Below are 25,692 nucleotides of genomic sequence, written 5' to 3'. Positions count from 1 at the left end.
TGAGCGCTGGTTCACATGTGCTCGGGTGTGAAGCTGAGCAAGTGCCTTTTAAATGGTTCGTTTTAGTTTTACTGTTGAGCCCAGCTGTTCCTTGAAATACTCTTTACAGTACAGTAATTTAGAGTGTAATGATCTTGTTTAAGGCAGATGTGAATCATAGGTGAACTGCTCCTGAATGATGGCAGGGGTGGGAGCACTGTCTCTGCCCTTGTCTTCCCCCTGCCAGTCTCTCATTCTCCTAGATTATTTCCCTCCCACTGCCTTTTTTGCAATGCAGGTAGGCACGTTCCAGTATGATTCTGATGAGCCTACTGTTTACTGGTTAATCTGGTTCTCATGTTTGATTTTAATGTCTTTTTTTCACCTTGCCTACCCTAAGAAACCCATACTGCCTCAAGTGGCTTTTAATGTCCCAATAAGTGTATGTCATAGAGTGAGAAGCGAAGCAGAGAAGATGTCTTCATCCAAGATTTGGAAGTGGTAGGAAATGACCTCTTACCCTTCTCTTGCTTTTTGGATCTTTAAGCCCTAAGCCACCCTAAATCTACTGTCCCTATAAAAAGCTGCATTTTAAAAGGCTTTAGGAGGCTTGCTGACCTTGCAACCTACTTTGTAAGGAGTCTGCACCCACAGCTATTAAACAAAATTAATTTCAGCACTTTTAAATTGTTAATCTTGCAAAAGACAACTTGCTTGCTCTCCAGTGATCCCACAGGTCATCATTCTGTGAGCTGCAAGCCATCACCAGGGTTCATGGCTCTCAACATCATGAGAACTCTTGTGGTCTCCCAAATGCCTTGCAAAATTAATTCCTCTGCCCTCCACATTTCCTCCCCAGCAGCCCTTTGTGATCTGGGCTCTTCGTGAGCTTGTTGTGTGTAGCAGCTATTCACCAGTAGCCACATCACAGATTATTCTTATTTTAAGGTCATTCTATCCTAAATCAGTTGCTTCTCAAGTCATGAGAGTGAGCTTGGGGTAGCAGGACATGAATTCAGGTAGGAAATGACAGGTTTTGTCTTCAGAATGTTAGGGTTTCTATTGAAAGGGTGATGTCTTTAAGTTACATTTCTCTATACTCACGTGGCTGATGATTTACCAGGTATTGGATTTGAGTCTTTTTTTAATGCCTGGCCGTGAAACTTGGAAACACTGCCTTTTTTTTTCCAGGTAGCAATACATGTTAGTGCACTGGGGGTGGGGGAGAAAGTGCATGCTGTATCTGGTATTATCATGCCTGTTGTCCCTGCTCCTTCACCTCTTTTGTCTCTGCCACTCAAGCCAATTCAGCCATCCGCCAACTCTCATTTGGGATAATAGCCTCTCTTTTTACTGTTGTCTTGTCATGTTTGATTCGGCAGCACAAGGGTTTTAAATTAGCCAAAACGTTTGCATGCTGGGCTTACTCCACTGCCACTACCAGTTGTAGAGCCACTAAACCACTTGATGCTGAAATTGATGATTGCTCGGAAGGAATAAGAAATTGTTGGTGGCTACCGGGAAGATTCATTCACGCCGAGCCCCTTTTAAGAAACCTCAGGGGGAGGGAGAGAGATTTCCTTCAGTTCCCCACTGCCTGGCTGGTGGTTGCATTGTGCTTGTGCCAGGTTCCTGCTGGGTGATTACAGCCTTGCTAGGCTGCGTAGTTCCTGTGATTTCAACATAAAAACAGAAGAAGAAGAATACAGAGGGAAAGGAATGGGGGGGATAAAGCTCCGAAGATTTGCAGTTCAATTCAGTAAGGTAGAATTGTAGTGTTTTAACTCGCTGCCCACCTTTTTGTTGTTGTTATCTGATTTATTCCCAGTAGCTAAAAGTTTACTTTTCAGAAGTTTACCCTGTAGAAGAGTGTATCGGCCTGCCTGAGTTGGTGATACTAAACCACAGCTGAGCTGTAAACAGCTTTTAATATTTTCTGGATTAAAAATGATCTGTCATCTGTGGGATCAGGGATCACCAAGAAACGATACAAACTTCTAATAACATGCCAACATCCCCCCACAAATGCCTTTTACTTGTTTTTATTAGTGTTTATAGACACGGAGGGCCACAATTTAGAAGGGAAAAGAAGGTGACAGTGCTTGAGAAGCTGTTCAAAGAGAAAATAAATGTAGGATTAAATGCAAACAGCTAGGGTTGTACAATGGATATAATTATATTTCAGAACTATCTACAATCACATGTGCAAAGTAAGGCAGGCATCTTTTATTTCTGTTGAGTGGATTTCTTTTCGAAGTGAGAGTATTTTGTCATTTTGGTCTGTTTTTCCTATTTCTCTACTAACTCCTGGGTTACAGTGATCACAGGCAATCAGATGGTCAGAAAGGTCAGTAAGAGACCCATGTACAATGGCTCAGGATTTCCAAGTCCAAAGACAAACACAGTCTAACAGAAAATAATAGTGATTGTGGTTTTAAAGCAACACAACAAACAAAACCCTCTATTAGCCATATATGCAAGTTTCCAGACAGTAACATGGTTTCAGATGTATAATTCATTAGGCAGTGTCACAAGTAAGACCCTAAATAAACATGTGGGAATACGATTGCATAGCATCCAAGCCAAGAAAGATGTTCTCATTGGATCTAATATTGCTAACATTATTATTACTAATATTCTAGCCTTTTATTTTTTCCTGATTACCAAGCCACATGTTCTCTTGCAAAATATGACCCTTTTCAGCCTAAAGGAAGGGGGAAAAATCGTGTGAATATGAAAGTGTTGGCATTTAACTTTATTTCTCTCACTTGTAATATACCGTGAAGAAATCATGTGAATTACTCAAGCTCTAAAAATACAAACCTAACTAAGAGACCGAATCTCTGGGGCCCAGCAGTGGCATGCTGTTGTGCAAACCCAGCTCTAAGAGCCTCTGTCCGTGCCAATTAACAGTGGATTGGAAAGCCAGGCGACCATGATGGGTTTAGTCCTGTTATCTAACTGCTGCACTGTTCAGAATTGCTGATTTCCCTGCAAAATCACGACAGATGTATTACAGGAAAATATATTGGTCGAGTAGCTAGTGAGAGAGTTAATGCAAGGGATAATAAGTAGCTAAGGCTCCATCCTCCAGCAGACTTTGATGTGGTTTGATAATATATGGGATAGGTCAATCTGCCCTATTAGCAAATGTAGCCAGTTTATGCTCTACATACAAACTAGAGATTTGATAAAGCACTAAATTAGTTTTCACAAGGTATTAGATGTTAGATACTTAATGGGATCATCATGCTTTTGCTACACTTTGTTAAGATGTGTTCTGTAACAGAAGCATGCAGCAGCATGACACTTCACCAGGAAAGGAAGCCTGTCTTGTGACTGAATCACGAGTCTGGGAATTATAACGTCCAGGCATTGCTTGGCTTCTGAATTAGTCTGTCTTACTTGCAGAGAAGTTTCTCTTTTCATATCTGCAAAATGGGACTGTGTCCTTCCATTTCCTCTTTCCCTCCTTGCAAAGCTTAAGCCACTGCTGCTTTTAAAATGTTTTTTGTTTTTGTTTTGTTTTGTTTTTTTATCCTTGGGTGCAAGTAATCATAATTCTGTGAAGCTCAAGTCATACAGGACAATTACTTTCCCACTCAGTAGGTGCTGGGGAAGTCCCTATATTTGACTTCAGAGAGTGTATAGGTTCAAGCAAATCTGGTTAAGAAACTTTAGTTGGTTGTGAAAGGAGAAATTCAGGGTTTCAATGAAGTGCTCCACAACTGTGCTCTGCATTTCCTCTGTGCCGATGGTCAACTAGTAATTTAAAATGTGAACTAAAACCTATAGGTTAGTGAAACCAGTAACATTTGTATAGTCAAAAACTCATTGGCAAGATAATGTCACGTGGGGACAACATCCTTGCATTCACATACCTGTCCCCATTATACCAGTGGGGAATGTGGGTGAGGAAGGTCACTTTCCTGAGGCTGCATGGCAAGTCAATCTGAAAGAGGTCCTTGGTTTGAACACTCCCTTTATCTGAGCTGATGTTTGGCCCACTAAAGTAGGCTATTGCTTTGGCTACTTGGTAGCACTTTTATAAACTTTTTTCCTTCACTATCAAAGAAAGAGCTGTAAAATTATGTTTGCGTTTTTTAAGTGTGGTGTTTTTTATCTTGTTAAATAAAAACATAAAACTACTGACAGTATTGTATGCCCACAGCTGCATTCAGCAAACTGTGCTTTAAAACCCATTGAATGTTTTGTATTTCTCACATGGATCTAATTTTTTGCTAATGTTTTTCCCTGTGTTTCCAGATACTGTTCTTAAATACATTTGAAATGCATCATTTAACTTTTTCTAACATCTCACTACAGATGCAAGTAACTGGTCCTGAATGACCACTGTCAGACTTTGCACTTTCAGTGCTGGGGAAACATTCCTGCCTTTTGGTGAAGTGCAGCAGGAGTGTCATAGATAAAATTATCCTCTTTGAAAGGATAGAAGCCATATCCCAATATAGATCACAGTGGAAAATGACTCAAAATTACACGACAGCTTCTCCGCCATTTACCTCTCCCCACCTTGCCTTCCCTTTCTCAGCCTTTTTCCCAGTTGGGCTGTGGTAAGAAACACATTGCATATTGTGATATTTTAGTTTACTTTTACTAATAATCCCTCTGCATCTTTCATTAGTGTGTTATTTATAGGATTGCAAGAGGGCATTGGTACCGCCCAGCCTCTGAGATGGTACTGCCGATGTCCCAAATACTGAGATGATTTTAGAAGGGACTGGGTTACACCCTGGCTTTGGCAGTGAGCTCACCTAGCTCCAGCAGAAGCCTATACATTGCTTTGGGCTGAAATCCATGGTTTAGAACACATTGAGGCCGTGTGGACTTCAGATGCTTGTATAAACCAGAAGACTGCGCCTCATAACTCCTGCTAAGCCTGCACCTGATGAACCGCTCGGAGCTGGAGGGCTGTGTTTTCCCTAATAAATTCCTTTTTTTGAACCCACTTGTTAGTCAAGTGTTGTGCACACTAACTACAGCGAGGGCCCTGGGCATAAATTACTCTCGCGTGGCACTGTCTCCAAGCAGCCCCCCAGTTATGGATTACTTTGTTCTCGACTTGACAGGAACATAATTAGAACTGTTGATGAAATCTACCAAATTGTTCCTCCGTGGCCTCAATGGTCAGGAAATTTGGCTGAGTCGTATTTGTCACCGACGTAAAGGCTCTAAACACTTCATATTAACTATGTTATTAATGTGCCCTCTAATCTGTCTGTGAATTGGTAACACTTGGAGGAAGCTTGTGCTCTAATAGCACCTTGTGATGAATTCATTGTAATGCTGTTCAAAAGTTTCTGGAGGGTGGGAGGGGGGGGGAAGAAACCTTAATAAAATGTGAACAATTCCAGGTAGTTTCTTTTTTCTGTATGTGCATTTTTATGTTATGCGGTTTTGTTTTGTTTAATTGGAGCTTCATTTAGGCTTTACATTGACAGACCGTTTTCTGTTCTATAGGATTTGCTGACATTTGGGCTGTTTCATTGCCAGAGGAGGCTTTGTGTGTCCCAAAGGAAGTGAGTGATCTGGCCATAACAAATCCTGCCAAAATATTTTAACACCGTTACGATTTTCTAATGCAATGCGTAGTGAATGTGACTAGAAAAGGATGGTGAGTCCATGAAGGGGGTTCGCTCCCTCTCCTCTGCGATTTGTCTGGTGGAAAGAGCACAGGAGCTGCCCGGGGGGTGGTGGGAGACCACAGCCAGCAGCGGGGGGGTTGTTTACATCCTGAAGTGTATCGCTTCAGATGCAGCAATGGCTCATGCTTAATCTTTAAACAAACCTTTTAAATTTTGATCCTGCTCTTGAACTTTCCTGTAGTCCAGGATGATCAGAGACAGCATTTGAGTTATGTTAAAGAAATGCATTTTAGCTGCTGTTAACATATTCAGTAAGTTATAAAAAAAAGGAAACATGTTAGACTCTTATGTATGAGAGAATAGTGGCTGAAGGTCCTAGAAGTTGACAAGCTGCTGTCTTGGGTAAAGCAAACTTTTACCTTCAAAACAAAGGGTTGTCTCATATTCTGTATAGTTTTGATGAATGCTAAGGTGGCTCTTAACTGTATAAGCAACTGTGCTTACAATACTAAAACACAAAAATAAGAGTTAAATATTTAGATCCTTGAGCTACTTTCTAAAGCAGGAGGTAATTTAAATGCTGAGATTTGCTTCTATTACATTTAACACCATTTATTCCCCTTTCTCTTCCCAAGCTGACCCCCCCAAAACCCAACAAAATAAAGTTAGAATTTGATAAACATTTTAAAAGCTGAAACCAACAGGCAGTTTAAATTGCGCTGACTGCAGAGTATCGGCCATCATCTTGTGCGCAACATATACACCATGCTGGATTAGTCTGACAATTGACTTCTGTGCCAGGGTAAACTCATGTTTCTCTGGTCATTTTACATTTATGTACTTAAGAATAAACAAAGTAGCTGGCCTTGTGCACCAGCAAGTTTTGCTGAAGGTAGGAAAGCTAATGAGAAATAGAAAAGTTGAGTATGACTGCAGCTTTGGAAATTGCTCCACTTACCACATCCTTCTGCTGCTACTGAATGGTCCCATGTTTCTGACTGGCTCGAGCTATTTGCCCCTGACCTGTGTTGTGAGGTGCTGTTGATAGTACATCCCACTTGGATGTTTCTCTATTTATCTTTGAATACTGAGCAGAACTACAAATCCTCATGGTCATCTCCTAAGCCCTTGTTCAGGTTTTACTGGGCTCACTCAAACTGCCCCTTCCCTGTGGTCATTGTACATGTTATTTGTCAGTCCCAGGGACAATGATGCTGTCACCAGCAGGAGGGAAGTGTTAGCCTGGGAGTTAAGACTTCCTTTGAGACTTCATTTTATGAGCTTAATATTTGTAAATGAAATGGGAATCTAACCTCACTTTTCTCATGCAAATCAATCTATTTCTAGTAATGAGGAATTTAAGTCTCTCTTTTTTTTTTTTTAATGTAGTTGCAATCTCTGGAAATGAGGATCAGAATTCAGGATTCTCAAATTAGTTGTTAGTGCATACAGATATTCTGTTGATGAATCTATTATTAGAAAGTAGACCACTACTTCCCCTGTATCTGTTTCTTTTCACAGCATTTGTCTCTTTTTCTCTCTCGGTTCATCTTGTCTAAGTTTATTCTTCTATTCTTTAATTCCATCTCACCTTTAATTCATTTCTATCAAAGCCATGGGCTCTTGAAGGGCTTTCTAAATTATTACATCTTGTTACTTATTTGCAGTGTGTTCAAAACCAAATTACATTTTCTTTTGCCATACTCTTGTTTTGTCTGTTCTAAAAAGGGACGCTATTTGAGGCATTCTTCCTCAACAGCATTCTTTATGCTGTCCTGGCTGTACTTCATCTGGTTTTTTAATATGCATTTGCTACTAACACTTTTCTATAAGTGAATGAGTATTGTATTATTCTTGAATGTTATTCATTTTCTGGGTTTTGGATTGTTTTTCTTTTTTAGTTTACAGTGGAAATGTCATGATATGCATCCTGTGCATACAAATTTAATTTGTCATTCAGCAGACCAAAATGCATGAGGAACAGGTCTTAATCCTGAGTTCATTTGTTGTTTAAAAGCAGGAAGTAAAACTACTACTGTAGAAACCAAGGCACTTCCTCAAGGCGGGAGCTGAGGAATTTTAATATCAGAATTGGGTCCTGGAATATTAATTTGGTAAACTGTGTGCTCTCAAAGTGTCAGCTGTGGAGAGCATATGCTAGGAGGGGCTTGTATTTGAAATCAGACTGCATAGTTAATCCTTCTAAGAAATAGACTTACCACCTCATAAACTCTAGGAAAGACTGTTTTCTTTTACAAACATTTGAGTTACTGAGCCATTTTATACATTAAAACCCAATTATAACTTAGGTGGCATTTCAGAGAGTTTTCAAACCTATTTCTTTTAGGAACTGTGCATAGTCTGATGCTTTAGCATATTTTAAACCAGTTCATAGTTTAAAAAAATATTAATTTTGTGGGTTTTTCTGGCCAAAATAGGGTTTCAAGAATGTCCATTACCAGACTAATGAGTACAAATCGCAGTCAGCCAGTACCACCATCAGAATGTTCTGCATGTCCCCTAAAACTGGCAAACTGCAATCCCAGCATGGCCAATGAGCTCCAGAATACAGTTTACAAATACTTTGTTTCCTCTCTGTGAAATTGTAATGACCAGTTTAAAGTAAAGGTTTATTCTATCACCTCTTTTCTGCCACATTATGCAGACTATGTGCAAAACATATTCAGAGAGAAATAAAAAATGTTGCAGGATTTTAGGAAACAGGTGTACCTTCTGCTGAACAAAACAACTTGTTTTAAACACCACCTTCTTGCTTCTTGGGACCAACTACGTACTTGAGCTGGACATCAATTTAAATAAAACTATACCATCGAAAACTCCAGAATAGTCTTACAGCTCACTCATTTGCATACTGATTTATCAGCAGAAAAGTACATGTGAATCAGATCACACCAATCTGGTCAAGAAACAACCAATGTGTTTGTATATAATGCCGTAACTAGGGAATCTGTTATAAATATAAAGACGTAAATGATGCACATGACACTTAGTGCCATGATGAGACTGGTTACCAAAGGCACCCTTTTCCTGAGAGTAGCAAGTTATTTCATAGCTGTTGGGAATTAATAGGACAGTGTTTGGCAAATGTTATATTCCCAAATCAAGGCTTAGCTACTATAGATATCAGGGAAAATGAGGTTTATAAGATGGAAAAAGTCTACTTTAAAGGCCAAATAAGAGACAAAACAAGGTTTCAGAATCAGAAGCTGTTAGATAAAGTCTGTTATGGACCCAGGATTGCTGTATAGGTAAAACCAAAGCCGTTTGCTTTAACAAAAAGAAATAAACAGGTATAGGTGGTTTCTCACCCCACTAGTTCCATATCTTGCAGTAGAGCCGAAGTTGAGATGAGAGCCTGGTGCTCTATTCATGAGGAGACTGTAAAAATGAAAGGTCACAAAGATACTAGAATTTCCTAAGCAAAGTCATACTTGCCAATGATTTCTCTTGTTATATATTTGAAGTTCAAGTGCTTGTTTGCTTTAGTTAAGTGCTTTGAAGTGCTTTTAAAAGTGTTGGCCCATTTATATAAAGAAATTGATAGTCTTCCCAGAGTGTGTTACCCAATATTTGGATATCCTTCCTTGAGTCCGAAAAAGATTTGCACTAACAACTTCTAATACACGTGCCTTTGTTAATGGAGTGTTGAGTTATATTGTATTATTTTATCACAGACATTGCCAGAAATGCAGTTTCTCGCTTGCACACAACCATGAGGAAATGGAGAGGAGTCAGTAGCTCAGAAACTTACTTATCCAGAACTTAAGTGTGAGTTGAGAGGAAGAGTAAGCTGGAGGCCTGACTTCTTTTTGGGACATTTACAGTAGAGAATTAATGCTTACATCTCTCCCACAGTTGTTTTTCCCTCCTGCTCAGCTTTGCTAACTTGGCAATCTCTTTTAGTGTTCAGAGTCAGGCAACCAAATTTAGGCTTTCTCAAACTATGGGAAAATCTTGTTTGCACACATATGACCACTTAGAGAAAGAAAAGAAAATATCAACACTAACTGTTAGTGAAGCAAAGACTGGGATGGTACTTCCATGCTTCCCCACAGTGTTCCCTACCAGTCAGTGCTGTAGTGCTTCCTTAGTAGTTGTTCTCATATGGACAGTGGTACCATCACAACATTGCTTTTCTGGAGGGATGTCCTTTAACCTAATCATAATATTGTGATACTGAAGGCCTAAGAGTGTCATCAAATTGTATATTGAAAGTTGGCCTCTTTCACATGGATAAAGACATAAGTATCGTTTGGAGGATTGGTGGACATACCTTATCCTGTAAGATCAGGGCAATTACCTAAAGGAAAAGTAAACTGAATGCCATCAACAACTATCCCCCAAAACGCAATGTAGTGTGAGCAATAGGGATGTATCTGAGTGCTATCTTAAAGCTAAAACAACATCCTTCATTAAAAAAAAAAAAAGAAGAAAAAAAAAGCAGCAGTTTGTCCCAATAATTTTAATCTGCATGTGCCATCTTTTTACCTACCTTATGTACTGTCTGTGAGATTCAGGGGGTGTCATAAGCAGGTGAATTTAGAGCTGTTACTAATTTAAACTACATTTAATAAAACACAAGTTTGAGATATCTTACAAATCAATGAATGTGACATAGTTTGAAGATTGCTTTTGTCAAGTTTGATTAGCTCAAAGAGAAACCTTTTCTAAATATTGGTTGAGAGATTAATCAGGCAATGTAAGACCTTGAATTATTTCTCATCACAGGAAAACAACATAATGTATTATCAGGAAAATGTAACTTCTGAGGGTTTAAAATTTGTGTTTTAAAGATTGGACTCAAGGCAAAACTTTCAGGCTGTTCTTTTTTTTAATTGACTTGTAATTTTTCCATATTATACTTCAGTTTCTATGGTGTATTCCCATATTACAAGTTGATAGTACCAATATCATTACTTTGAAGTATGCTCTCATTATTGACTCCATTCTCAATTAATTATAAGTTTGTCATGTTTTAATGAGAAGGATTAAACTTTCATATTCCAAATATATGTCTTGCAGTGCTTGCTTAGAGGCTTTCTAAAGAATGGGTTGAACCACTTCTCTGAATCTGTACAAGGAAACAAAATATTCTTTGTGCACATTAAAAAGTGTATTTAGAAACACTTCTAGAAAAGATTTAATAGCTCTCTGCTTTGGAACAAAGTATGGAATTTGGGCAAAAGCTTTGCTGCTCTTTTCTAGCCTTCACTGTCACAAAGAGCTCTTGTCTTCACTAAAATAAAAACTCACATAGATATGGTTACGTCCTGTAAAATAAAGGATAGCAAAAGGAAGAGTAGCACTAATGTATTTCAGGCATACGCTAATTTTCACTGGGTGCTCTGTATTCCTCTTCAATAAATCCCGACTTCCTTCTGTAGCATTTTTTTTGCTCTCCTCCAAAAATGAGATGGTACTTCGTACTTTTACTTAATTGTCTTGTCTTTTAAAACCATGGTACATTTGCATCAAAGCTGCTGCCGCTTGTGCCTTTCAGATTCGGTCCAATGCAGCTCTTCAGGGTGTCTATCAGGCCTTCTCTCCAAAGTTCATTGTGCTTTAATAGACCCTGTTCGTTCACTGTATTTTCTAGCACAAGTTTTATGTTCATTTGCTTTTATTTCCTTGTCCAACTTCACAATTTTCTCACTAGTACAGATTGAATAATTTCTAAGAGTGCTTATTCTTTGCTTATGTGCTTGCAAGACATATATATAGGATGGATGTATTCTAGCCCTATTGTTGGGGGGCTGCTCCTGCTGATTTCAGTATGCTTAAGATTTTTTCCCCTCAATCTATCAATAATAATTATGTGCCTGTAAGCAATAAGCACCAGTAAGTTTGGACTCTATCAGTAGATGGATGTCATGAAAGCAAAAGGAAAATCTTTCATTAAATATGTTTTACGTTGCTTGTTTAGCCTGTGTTGAATTAGAATAGTAACCTTGCAATTTCAATAGCAATAATGTCAACTGATATCACAGTCTGGCTAATAACACATGAGCATGACTTCAAGGGGGTTGGATCAGCATGTCCCTCACCAGGTAGGAACCCAAAGTCCTGGTAAATGCTCTGCAGCAATCTACACCCCGGGCCATTTCTCATGAGACCCGTTACTACAAATAGCATGTAGCTACATTTGGGTATTCAGGTTTCCACAGGATGTGGCTGCTCTTTCTCACTTACCAGATGGCTTTTCATGTACCATCACCTGTCCTAATGCTCCTTCACTCACTAACAGAGTTGTGACTCAAACTGTAGTGGTGGTTGTGAAAGCTGCTTCCTGCATGTGGCCATAGTAATTATCTTGTGTAGGCACCTTTATTTAGTAAGTCCACCCATTTGTTACAGCTGCAAATGTATTATGTTTGGGTACAGTCATTTTATATCTTCATTTTATATGACTTATAAAATGAGGTTGTGATGTTGATGTTTTGCAGCCTAATCAGAGAGTTAAACCTGTGTAAAAACTGCTTGATCTAAGGATCAGGCTTGCATGTCTATGTATGATAGGCCATGAATTTCTTCATACACTTGTTTGGAAGAAGGTCTATATCTCAGTTGTGCCTTTGCACTACTTCAAAGTAATTTGGTAATCTCAAGCATGGCAATGGAAGTTTTATACTACACCTCCCTGTCACCCATCCTCAAGCACGTTTTCTACATGTATCATCATTATCATCAGTGTCTGTCTTTTGACTGATGATTTACTTGTCTCTCTCTGTCCCTTTATACAATACTGCATCTAAAATTACATCTGTCTAGAAAGACATGCATGATCTTGAAGAATTAATGTTGATTTCAAAATTTTATTGCCAGTAACTACATGTGAGATTGCTTTAAATTAACCAGTAATTATTTAGAATGAAGTCGGAAAGAGTTAAAAAAAATTAAACAAAAAAATCCCTCTCCCAGGCAACTGGACCCTTTCCTTTCAACACAGCTGTTGCAGGAGGTTTCAATGGTATGAATAAATGTATTTCTTTTAACACTTTTGTTGTTTAAAATGCTATTGTTTCATCTGAGGTGTGAGGAGATGTGCTAACCTTGTCAATGTGGGTGCAGTAGAGCAGAAATGATAACTGTATACACTTTTTTTTTACAAAAATACAGAGTGAGTGTGTGTGTGTGAGAAAGCGGGAGAGAGAGAGAGACAACTTATTTAAATCCTGAATACAGTCAGACCTCATATGCATTGTTAAAAAAAAAGCCCTAAAGAATTGCATATGGATTAGGGGGATGAATATTCTATTATTTCAGTCTGTTCTGCTGATCTTCTTATTGTGACTTTGCGCTTCAGAAATCTGCCAGGAATTTGGCTTTGCTGTACTAGACAGTAATTTTAAATGTGTATCAAGCACTTGATAGTGTATGATTTGCGTGCTGTTGCATTCCCATTCCCTAAATTTTCCACCAATTTATTACTTTTTTCATACTGTTTTAATATTTCAGGATGATGAATATATACAGCATCATTAAAAGTAAATAAAAAATGCATGAAATTAAAAAATGGAATATTAGATGTTTCTTTGCTGTAATCCCTAGGTCCAATAGGAATGAAATGTCTCTGTTCTGTCAAGTAATCCCTAAACATGATTAGGGACCTTGTAGTTTCCACATAGCCCACATAATATTTGTATCATATAAGCCTATTTATGTAAGGTTTGAGTAAAAGTTGTTATTAGAAGACCTATAAATCTATTTTACAATTCAAAAAGATATGCTTGCCTCTTAATCTCTCTACTTTTATTATTTTGCTGGGGATGGCAATACGTCCTTAATTCATATTTCAGAATTCTGTTACATCTTTTGGGTACTTACATCGTGCATTAATGATCCCAATGAAATGTATTTTTAAGACAGAGGACTGAGTTCAACAGTTCATCTACTTGTGCAGCTTCTCCTTAAATCCGCATTGGAAGGGATGTGCACCTCTTTCTAGGTCTCTCCTTCGACATCCAGCTTTAATCTGACCTGGGGGACAGGCGATGTAGAGATTGTTTTTCTCATTTTGGGGAGGGGGGAGTAGAAAGAGAGGGAGGGGATTAATTTTTTTTCTGTTTAAATCATGTGATAACATATATTCAGTGATGGAGGCTCTTGTGGCAGCCCCACAGAAAGTTTTAGAGATCAGCTTTTGATTTGACCAGCCAATTGCAGAGTTTTAGGGAGGAATAGCTAGAAGGAAGGAAAATAAGGGGGAAAGTCTTGAATGACAAAAGAATAAGAGAGGAGAGACAATGGCCATTTGCAGATGTTTCTTGTAACACAGTTGTGTTGCAGGTACAACAACGCAGCACTTCCAGTTCCCTGCCCCAGCTTCCTGCCTGGGCAGCAGGGATGCTTGTGTCCCATCTTGTGTGTTGTTAGCCTGAATTCATTAATGTGCAGTTCCATGGTAACACAAGTTAGATCAATAAATAAATAAGAACAGTAACTTATATACTTCTATGGTTTGAGTAGGCTTTCACTAAGAAAATATTTTGAAATGATAGCAGGGGTCAGCTGTGGCAATTCCATATTTCCCATAAGGAAATCTGAGATTATATTAACCCTGGGCTATCAACTCAAAAAAGCCCTGTGGAAATACCACCTGTATTGCTTTCCACACTGCACTGAAATTTACTTTTATTTCATTTTCAGCAGTTAGGGTGGCATTTGAGCAATAGCTCTATTCTTGTATTTATGAACTGAGAGAAGTGAAACTCCTCATGCTGAGCCCAGGGATCCTCTTCCAGGAAAAGTGAGATCAATAACTGTTACCTGTCTTCATTTATAGGGAGTGTTAAATGACCACAAAGTCCTGATGTTCATCAATTAATAAGTTATGCTTAAAACTATGCTGCCAGCCCCATCCCCCTCACCCCAAGCTACCATACTCAGAAATTTTGATCTTTGATAAAAATTTTAACAGTGATTTTCAGTTATTATTGTTTCTTTTTAGCTGGAAAGACTGTATTACAGTGATGCCATTAAGTTAGAGGTAAGCAATGTTTTCCCTGGCCAACTTTCTCTTTCCTACTAGAAATGGAAGAGATGATGATACCTGAGGCTTGTTTTGTCATCCAAAGCAAGGATTTACAACCATTATTGCAGTTACTTTTACTTTTTGGTAATCAGGAAAGAGGGAAGTGCACACCCCAACCGAGGCAGAACAACCCATGAAAACTGATAATAAAAGCCTCACATGCAGATGTGTTTTCAGATGCCGTTAATTCCCTCAGTTTAAGTGGAAAGGAGGGATTTGAGAAAGAGAGAGCTTATATTAACAAAATAATATTATGCTTTCAGTTCTTAAAATGAATGAATTATTTGGATACTTAGCAGTATAATGTCTTTGAATAATGCTGGTACTTAAGTTAGAAAAAATTATATTGTCAGTGTGCTGTGTTTTCCTCTTACAATGTTTTTACCAATTTGGCATTTATGGGAAGCAATATTATTGTTGCAAAGTTTCCAAATTGCTTTTTATACAAAGCCATGGAAATTAAATCTCCTCCTTGTTATGAAAATGAAGTGATGTCTTGAGACACTGGTATATTAGCTCAAATCTGTGGAGACAATATGCCAAATTCTGCTTGCAGTTACTGCTTGTCCACTATTATATAGCTTCAAGAAGCTGTGTTAGGTATAGGCTATTGCATGGCATTGTAAATAAGCATATGCTTAATTACTGCACGTGAGCAGTAGCAGAGACATCCCATAGGACCTCTTGTGCTTAAAGTTAAGCCCACACTGGACACCTTCCGTGGTTAGCCCGTGACATGGAGTAGTGTGCGATACAGGAATAATGGCAAATTATGGAAATTGCTGGCCTTCAGAGAGAACATCAGAAATCAATTTCAAACTCAAAGAAAATAATGCAAATCCAGATCGGTGTGGGCCACGTGAAAATTTTGGGAGATGGTATGCCATGTGGTGCAATGGGAATTGGCCCAGTCACAGAGAGCTTTGGCAAAATCCTGCTGGCATTATTTCAGTGTCTCTTCAGAAAAGCTTCAGGAAAAGCCACATTTAGTCAGAGTGCTGAAAAGATACAGTGGTGTTGATTGCACTGTGGCCAAGAACTAAAAAAAGGACATTTAATAGAAACATTTTGAATAGCAGTCATGCTGAACTCTGACCAAAGGTGTGAGGTGAGAACGGTGCCTGGCTGGAGAGCATTTTGCTGTCCTCCTCAAAATCCTGCCTGGCCACAGCTGCCCACAGTCATGGTGTCACCAGTGTTGACTGGGGGATCAATACAAGCATATCTGAGAACTTTTGCCTTAAGACGTGGTGTGACTTCCCAGACCATCTCCCCATCCTCTTGGACCACATAGCTCAAGGTGTATTGAAAGGGAACACACAAAATGGGTTGCAAGAGAGACTGGTTCATGAGCAGTCCAATGACTGGCATCACTTTCAGGCAAGCCACTGTTTAATGGTGTGCAGTGCAGAATTATTTTAACTCAGAACCATAATAAGTCTTCATAGCTGAATTTAAATTACATAGAAGTGCAATATGTGATGCATTTAAATTCATTGACAGAATTAAGGCAGAACTAAGGCAACTGTATGATTGATTTTTACCAATACAAATGAATGTAATAGATGGAGAAATGTAAGATGGATCAAATTTTAAGACCTGGGAGCTGATTTACCTATATCAGATATTTAATGGGATGCTTAATTTGATTGCTTCACTAAAAACTACTCACAATAGTAAAGTCACTGACTAAATGTCTGCGTAATCAAGGCATCTGCGTTCATCTACATCTTGATTCCCATGTACAAATAACCAGCAATTAATGCTGCAGATTGACTGCAGGGAACAGGTTAAGGTTCAAAAGGCAACTCTATTCACTGTGTTTTTTAGAAGTGAGTATAGACAGACTTACAAAAGTCTTCAACTCAAGTTGCAGAAGGTTTTCCATGGCTATAGCCTAGAAGCCATCTCTCTTCAGCAAGGATAGATGCTTTTAATTCTGAGAGTTAGACTCAACAGCTGTTGTACGTATTTTGTAACAATCACAAGGCACTGTATACTTTCTTCTTTTTGGAGATTTAACATACTGTGAAGTAGAAAGTCAGCAGTCACTATTGGCACCCCTTTTTTAGAATTTGTCTCATTGTAATGAGTACGTCAGGAGATCAGACTACAAGTCTTGAAAATACTGATACTTCCTCATTATTTTTGCTGTAGTATTTCTGTAGTAGTGAATTATCAATTACATTGTCTTTTTATTTCCCATGGCGCAGCTACAAGCACTGAAATTAAAGGTGTTATGCTCACAGTCCCTTGCACCACTCATTCTAGTATGGGCAAACTTTGCCTGTTTCCTCACAGTAACCTTTACAATGCAACCGATAAACATTATTTCTGTTTTAATGACTCCCAAATAATGTCATATTTAAATGAAATGCAGTTGCCTCAGCAGGGTTCTTTGAATTCATGAGCATTTTTGTCCCATATCCTACAATAATGTGACAAATATTTGCATTTTTACTGTTTTCTTGAATACTTTTAAACAGCCATTTTTACGAGACTTCAGATTGCTTTTGAACATATTTGAACACATTTTTAGCTATCACCAAGCTTAAAATAGGAACCCTTTTTTCGGCTTATCTTTATTAAACACCTGTAAAAATCAGTGGTATTTCTTTTTTTCTTATAAAGCTTTCTTCCATTAACAAATGCCAGAAATGGTGCACAGTTTGTTCTAGTTTGGGCTTCTTTTCTTGGCAGTAATGGGCAATAAATGGTCTGGTAATGCCTGTGCCATATGCACAGACATTTACCTACCTGAATATCATAAATATAAATTTAAAATTGTAATAAAATACATCTGATCTTTAACTATAATCAATTAATATTAGAAATGTTAGGCAATTTTTAGAAATTATTATCCAAAATAAAGTCTTGGAAATTGATCATTCTGTATAAATTATCAAGATTAAAAAAATCTCCGATCTAAAAAGTAGGTGGCCAGACATGACAGTGGCCAATTATTTACTGAATATTTTCTTTTTTTTTTTAACCACAAATTTATTCAGTGGGGGAAGGGATTTTTATGGCATTTAGGGGGTGTGTGGTGTTTGGGGTTTTCTCAGAAAGGTATTTGCTTTAGAAGAAACTTTATTATTCAACAAATTTTAACTTAAATGTGGACTAGCAGCTTAATCTCGCTGTTCTTGGAGACAGTGTTTCATAGAATTCTTCATGTCTTGATTGGGTTAAGTTTTCTGGGTTTGAATGTTTTGTTTTTTTGGGGTTTTTTTAAGAATGAGGATTGGCTGATCATTTTTAGGGCAATGTTTCACTTGTTGAATCAAATAAAAAAAATCAATACATTAATTATTGTATCCTCATACAATCATACTAAGACCTCTCTGACATTTACAGGAGTCAGAGGGAAGGTTTCTTTATTGTTGTCATGTTGCAAAAATAACTTGTGTATGCTTTTGTTGTCAAAAACCTCAACAAAATACCCTGTACAAAATTTTGAAAGTGACATAAAACCATTTAAAATAAAATTGCAGTTGCTCACCAGTCTGTATTTGAGCACTGTGCAAAGAGTTGGTTAAAATAAGACTTCCTTAAAATGGACTAATGAGGGAAAGTAGGAGTGAAAACAAGAAAAGGATGACAAAAACAAATACGCTTATACATAAGAAATGACGTGTTTGCTTCTGTGGCCTTTGATCAAGCCCAGGAGTTTACCTTCAAAGGACATTGCGGGGTGCTTGGGAAAGGAACAGCCACCCAGCGTAATTGGAAAGGCGGAAGGTCTGCAGCACGGCGGCTGCTGCTGCTCCTGCCTCTCTGATAAGATTGTAAGAGTTGCCAATATCAGTATTCAGTCTTGTAGCATGTCAGGGCGCTTTCATGTGAACTGAAGTGAACTGTCTGTACGCGCTCCCTCCCGCTTTCCTTCCCAGTGCTCGTCGTCGCATTGAAGTCAGGGGAGAGGAAAAAAAGATTTGAGGATTGCCCAATTTGTTCTGACATAAAGAGATGTTTAGCTCTGTGAAAGGTGGTGGAAGCAGAGTGCCTGACTGACATTTCAACAGGCTGTCTGCTGGGATTGCTCACTTCATGTCCCTTCATATTCCTGCTGTGTCCTGCGCAAGTGCTCTTGTCTAATCTTCACAGCGAGACTACCAAGAGTCCCCTGGGCTTCAGTGCTCAATACCTTGTTAGATGGGGCATACGATGCCATGGCTCCTTCTTTTGTACTTGCTTTTGCTGTAATGTTTCAGGCTTGTTTGAAGTCCAATTACTTTATTTTATCTTTTTTTAAGGGATTTGCTAAAATAACAATGTGTATCTCCTAATCGCCTTGGTCTTCTCTTGATTTGGGTGATACCAGGTAGAAACACCTGGAAGGGAAGAAAATAAAAGATCCTAGTAAGTCAAAGCTTTAAGCATCATTCTATGCTTTTGTTTTTAAATGAAGGTGCATGGACCCACTTCAGCTGGTTTAGAAAATAAACAAGAGAAAATACTCATTGAAGAAACAATGGGAGGTATAACATGTTGATGATAAAGCTAGGACAGTGCCTGATCAGGAATGCTGAACTCCATACCAGGGGCTGCAGGGAAGTTAAGTTGTTGAGGGTCTGTGTGCTTTTACAATTCCAAACATGTTGTGATGCATTCTGGCATGCCACATCCTTTTAGATCACATAGGGTCAACCCATGATGCCAAGTAACACTAAAAACATGAATTAATGAGAGCTAATGCTCATGTCTTAATGCAGGAGCATTATCAGGTGCCTTGTTAGCCACAACTCCCATCTGGAGTGAATTCTCCTAAAGCAGAGATCATATTAAAGATACATACATTGTGTTTTGAACAGATAGATATGTTATTTTTCATTAGCCTTCTCAAAATACATTAATTATTGGACGTGCTTTAATCTTTTAAGCCATTAAAATTATTTATATACTGCACTCGTAGTCTTCCTTGACATCTTTTAAAAGGCACTTCTTTTCCTTAAGTGTATTACTGCTGGTGACAAAAACCAGAATGGTAACATAATCTTTGCTTCCTGCAGATCTGGGGTCCCTGTACTGTTATCCCAGAAATACATTGCACAGAATCCATACCATATGGTTGACAATGCTAAAATTTCCTCTCAGTGTCAAGTTTTGATAAACATCTCTTAATGTCCTTTTCAGTCTGAGGTGGAGACATGTGTCTTGCCAGGTGAGAGATTTCTAATGTAAACTCCTATTCTCAGTCACACTTTTCAAACTTGGGTGCTTAAAGCTTCACCCTCCTCCTTCCCACAACGCAAGGACAGCTACACGAAAACACTGACGTGAGTGGCTGCATGGTTTCCTTCAGCCAGTGTGATATCTAAGCTAGGAACCAACAAGGACTTTTCCTCCTGAAGTAGACTGAACAGGTAGATAGTAAAGTTAACTTTTCATCATTTCTGTAGCATCTACAGCACAGAAGAGCTGAACTTCTTATATAAGTACACTGTCTCAATTAGAGGATGTTGTGTAGCTGCTGTAGAGGTCTCGCCAGGGTCCTGGCTATTCAGAAGGCGAAATTTCAGTTCTCAGAAATTAAAATAACCAGGGGATTAGCTTTTTGCTGTATGCACGGTCTAGATGACATCAGAAGGTTTTAAGAAAGAGTTTGATGAATCTTGGACACTCAAGAAAAGACTCACACGTACATAAGGATCAGATCTCTTTACCTATTATCCAGCATGACTAATAACTGGGCCCATGCTGTAGCAGATATAATTGATGCCTGGATGGTATTTATGTAAGAGCTGATGTCATGCTTCATTCCCATTTCAGTGTGTCCGTCTTCATTTTGCCCATGAGTTGGAGTCAGCACAAGCAATCATTAGCATCCCTTAAAATACATACAAAGGAATCACAATGCCTACTTTTTCACTGGGAGAGTGTTGCGGGTGTACGCTGGCACATACAGCCTGATTCTGTCTAGTACACTGCAGATTTGTGGGAGAAAGACTTCTTTGGAGGAGACCCAGGCAGGTAGAAGGGGCATCTCAGCAAGGGTACTTAGAAAAGAGGATGCCAAGGAGACATTGCCGCTTGTGCCCAACTCAATTGCTTGGGTATCAAAAACACCTGTAGATTTTTCAGTGTGAAGAAGCACATTGGCAAAATGTCTCCATCCTTCAGTCTGTGACCCAGCAGTTTGTGATATATGTCTAATTTAAACGTGAACAATTCAACAGATATTCAGAGGCAAGTCATGTGCAGCACTGGGCACATTTACTGGTTTACTGTGTTGAATCCTAAGCAAAAGCTGTTTGTTCCCCAGCAAGAAGGAAGCCAGTGCACATGAGATATTCAGAGGTACGGACAGGCAAATGTGTGTTGGTGTGTGTGCCTACAGGCTTTCTTTCTTCCTATTTGCTTTTGTGTACACACAGGTATTATTATGTAATAGTTCATCTATATCATTACTTTGTTTTATGAAACTTGTACTTGTCTGTACAAGCATAGCCTGTGCTGTTAACTGAGGTTGATTGTTTCCAAACAGCTGATTACAGAAGTTACCATCAATTTAACAGAAGTTGCCTTTATTTAAAAATTGACTTAAAAGACAGTAAATTACTTCATGACTCATTAAGTCAATTTAAAAATTGACTTAAAGTGCAGTAAGTGACTCAGTAGAGAAAGACACCCAGTAAAAAGAAGAAAAAAAAGAAACCTGGCAGGAAGTTGTAGTTTGGCATCCTGATTTATTTTTGTTCAGAATAAAATGGTCTGATTACCAAAAGTGGATGCAAGGACATCTACCTGAGTATTATGAAATTCTCAGGTAGTAAAAGCACCACCGTCAGAAAAGGGGCCAGGTGTCATGGAAATATTTCCCTGATTTTTATGTCAATGAATGAAATTTACAGTAAGGTTTTGGCTGGGAGATGTTTAGTTGCACACCTGGATACTATGAATTTACTAATATTGAGTAACTGTTCTATATGTCCCTAGATTTGTTGAACATCATGTCTATATGTTAAACAGTTTTCTATGGTATTTAAAAATTGACATTTCAAAGAGTGTAATAGCATAATGAAATGTAAACTGAAAACAGGAATGAGTTAATTAGACTAATGATCCCTTGACTCCTTTATTAGCCAGCTCTTTAGAAATTGGGATTAGCTTTGTTTTCTCTGCTGAATAAAGACAGGAAGGATGATGTTGATTCTAGTAAATGACAGCACCAGAAGAAATGAGTGTTTTCCTGTTCGTTATAGATTTCATAATTTAAGATAAAAATCTAGCTCTCCTGTACCTCCTGTATCTTATTTCATTACACTTTGAGTTTAGCTTGGATTGAAAGAGAGAAATCAGGAAAATAATTTAGGAATGCCTACTGATTTCATATAGTGATTTTAAAGGCGATCCACTCTATGTGATTTCTGAACTTGAAACTTTACGATTCTTTGTGCAAACCTGGAATGGACTGGGTTTGAATTTAAATGAAGTCTTCAGAAAAGGCAAGCTTGACAACTTTTTGATCTAAGTTTTGAACACTTAATTTCTCCTCTCTAAAAGAGAATGATTTGCACATCTCTCTTGCTTTAAGGGCAATCAAGAAGCACAAGAATTATCTCTATAGTGGTTCAAACCAAGCATGGACATAGAAACAAAATTGTTTTTACGACAAATAGGAGGATTCATAAGTCAGCAGCTGTTAGCAAAATAACATCATTAAAACTTCCAGTGATTCCCGACCTTGCTGTTGGGAGTCGCTCAGGCCAAGCAAAACCTTAGACAAAGTGCTGAATTATAGGCAGGAGAAAGAAAACCAGAATTTAAATTGATAGGAATTAACAATGACTCACCAAGCTAATTTCTGCCCTCCATTTCGCTTGTTTGGTGGCATGTCAAGCAGCACTGGGATGAGGGAGGGCAGAGCAGGAGCTGCTGACAGCCAGCTTTGGATTCTTTCTGGTAGATCTTTATCCTGCAAAGTAATGAGCTCCTCAGCTTCCCCTGAAACCTACAGGTGTGGAGGGCACCCAGTGCCATCCAGATCAGATCTTTAACAAATGCCTGAGGAATACAAAATTTATCACACAAATGAGGCAACAGAGAGGAGGTGGCAGGAGTTGAGTTATGAAGCATTTTACTTACAGGCATGGTTCGTTCTCTATCCTGCACACCCTTCTTAAGGGTTCTGTGAGCACCACACTGAATCAGAAGTAATAATGCCACATGTTTATAGTGTTGTTTTTTCAGCTTTCTGAAGGGCAGTTTTGAGGAGGTGTGGTGGAGCAGCTTGGGGTTGGTTGTACCACAGCCAGCGTGCTTAGGCTGTCACGGATACTCTCCTGCTTTCTGGAAAGGAGCATCTGGAACTCAATGCATGCCTGTTAGTTGTCTCAGAGGTGCTGCTCGGTGGCTCTTTGGTATGAGATTCACGTGGTGCTTGATTTTGGCATGTTCTGGGCAGAAGGTGCAGCCTGTGTGTCCATCACTGAAGAGTTCACTGTTGCTTGTAGTCCATCGTCGTGCCTGACCTTGTGGCTCAGTATTAATTTGAAGTAGTGGAATTAAAATTTTCCATTCTTTTGCATTGTCATGCCTCACATTGATAAGCACAAAGAAATGTAAATAAAAAAGACCTATTTCACAACCCTAGCTACAACCTTTTTGTTTTATGACAAAAGACAGTTAATTAGCATACTAGCAGTAAGCAGCCTTCCCAAACTCGTGCTAATTATGTATTCTGTTGACCGTGACTCCAGTCATAAGGTAATTGGCTTGCAGCAACATGACATTTCAAATCATCTCTTGAAATTACATCAAAAAGCCAGCCTGTTTTGTTTTGATAGGGGAACAATCAATTTGATAAGTGGTAACACAGCTCATTGTTTCACATTAATTAGACTAATTGCAGCATGTTAGCCTCTGAAATAGACAGAACTTGGAGAAGACAAAGGCTGTGGCCTTTAGCATGCAGTGCATGTGGTGGTTCCACTTGCTTGCACATACTGTAGGCAGAAAACAGAGTTGTTAGGATTCAGCCTTGCGGGAGACTGGGTGTTAACAGTGGTTTGATGTGTTATGCTTAATCCACTGGCTTTCAATTATAAGATACAGGTTCAAAAAATCCCAGAGAGAGGAAGGGGGATAGGAAAAAAAAACCATTTCAATATTAATAGTGCAAAAGTTTTTGACAATGTTTGGTTTCGTATCTCCTGAAAGACGAAGCAGAGATCTGGCTGCAGAATCTCTTACATGTTGTGGCGCTGAGGGACATGGCTCAGTGGTGGATTTGGCAATGCTGAGTTTATGGTTGGACTAAATCTTAGAGGTCTTTTCCAACTTAAATGATGCTACGATTCTATGTTCATGGACTATAAGGTCTTTCTTAAGGAAGGCTTCACTTTTGCTCTTACTTTTCCTGTTCATTCCCACTAATGTTTATCTCTTAGTATATATCAGTTGGGCTATTTTTATTTTCATTTTTATATTCACTTAAGAATAATGTATGGGGAAAAAAAAGTGATGCTTAGTGGAAGGATTACTGAAAACAGATAGTAGAGATACATAACCCACCCACACATTTTTAATTTAGAGCATCTTTGCCTGCTGTTGAGATTACCAATTGTACTCAGCTCTGTGATGATTTTTATGACCAAACTACGTCATCTGTAGGTTGACATGACCAAATGAATTTCGCTTGTGACTAATTGAAATGTAAACCAAAGTTTTAAGAGATGAAAAGGTTAGGGGGTTATCTCAGTCCATGGGCTAGGCTAACTTCATTGCCATTCACATCTTGGTGTAGTGTTTCTTTCATGTCAAAGCCAGCATCAGGCCCCTGGATATGTAAATGTTCATTAACCAGTACATTGCTAGTATTTTTGATAAGTAGGGTCAGAGTTAGCAACTTTTCAAAGACTGAAAAGCGTCAGAGACTGGATTCCAAAACAGTATGAATGTTGACGAGCTCATATGCATGATTTCAACTCTGCCTTCTCCTCTGTAGTTCTCTAGTCCACCTAAGTTCAAACTGAGGTATCATCAGAGCATTTTACTTCTTTTAGTTACCTCCACTCAACAAAATCTTTCATCACTTTAAAAAAATAAAATATGTGTATTAGACAAACACAAAAAAAAGAGAGGCTCTTAATAATAATGGAGTTGTTTACATGGTCACAATTCTTCAGTTGCTCTCTATGGAAAAAGAGATGTTTCTTTTCAAGTAAGGCAGGGAGGCAGGTAAGTCTGGGTACAGACTTCACTTACACATTTTTGTTTCTGTTAACAGCACCCCCCCTACACACACACACACACGCCAGTCATTGAGTGGCTAGACAGTAAAACCTTTGGGGCAGAAATTTTGATAAATTTGACTGTAGTCTATGTTTGGAGAAGACTTTGTTCTAACAGCTGAAGATTCTACGTGCTCATTGAAGCTATATTTTTATTGATTTTGCTTATGCTTTGTGTTGGCCCCTTATCAAATGGTCATAAACTCTGTTTTAGATCCAGCTACCAGTGACTTCATACTACTGATTTATTTCTATCATTTACTGGCAAGAATACATTTTTTTAAAATGTATTCCAAGTAATTCCTTCCTCTCCACATCCTCTTTTCTGTGCCTCCCTTTACCTTCCTCCTCCTTCAACATTTAAATCACCTTTCATTGAGCTTAAAATTATGCCTGGATTAGCAATGTAACTACCCTAATTTGCCCCTCTTACTAAAAAGTCCTGGGCTTATACAGGAGATGAATTGGAAAGAAGCAGAAGATTGGAGCCTTTTAGCATTCAGCTTAAGTGCTGGTTCCACTTGCCTGAGCACAAGCTGGAAGCGGCGCTGTTAGGATGCAGGGCTGCACCCTCGCTGTCACTGCTGGGCCTTCTGTAGGCAGGTTCCTGCTTGGAGCAGAGCAAATCTTTGCTCAGGTAAGCGAGTGTCAGTCACTGGCGAGCTTGGCTGCCAGCCCAGCTTTGTTAGACTTTTCCATGCTACACCTGAATAAGATATTGAGAAGACATGGCTACCTAAACAGAGTCTAGAAGCACTAGATATATGAAAAAATAAAATAATTAAATTGTCAAGGGGATGACAGAATAATTTTGAGAATA

The 25,692-nt window shown here is 38.6% G+C and overlaps 1 protein-coding gene across 21 annotated transcripts in view; it reads left to right on the top strand.

Annotated features, from left to right (window-relative positions):
- Positions 1 to 25,692, top strand: part of ESRRG (estrogen related receptor gamma) — a 395,543-nt gene that overhangs the window by 160,739 nt on the left and 209,112 nt on the right. For 9 of the 21 annotated variants that reach the window (XM_071578763.1, XM_071578716.1, XM_071578708.1 and 6 more), the window contains one exon: positions 5,461 to 5,614. The exons of 7 other annotated variants lie outside the window; for them this stretch is intronic. In XM_071578763.1, coding sequence (XP_071434864.1) covers positions 5,580 to 5,614 — 35 coding nt within the window. In that variant the 5' untranslated portion in view covers positions 5,461 to 5,579. The remainder of the gene's footprint in view (positions 1 to 5,460; positions 5,615 to 25,692) is intronic. 5 more of the 21 variants (XM_071578851.1, XM_071578860.1, XM_071578771.1 and 2 more) reach the window with 1 other exon arrangement.

The sequence above is a fragment of the Pithys albifrons genome, chromosome 2 (assembly GCF_047495875.1).
Source record: "Pithys albifrons albifrons isolate INPA30051 chromosome 2, PitAlb_v1, whole genome shotgun sequence".
Taxonomy (NCBI): domain Eukaryota; kingdom Metazoa; phylum Chordata; class Aves; order Passeriformes; family Thamnophilidae; genus Pithys; species Pithys albifrons.
This window is presented reverse-complemented; position numbering and strand designations above follow the sequence as displayed.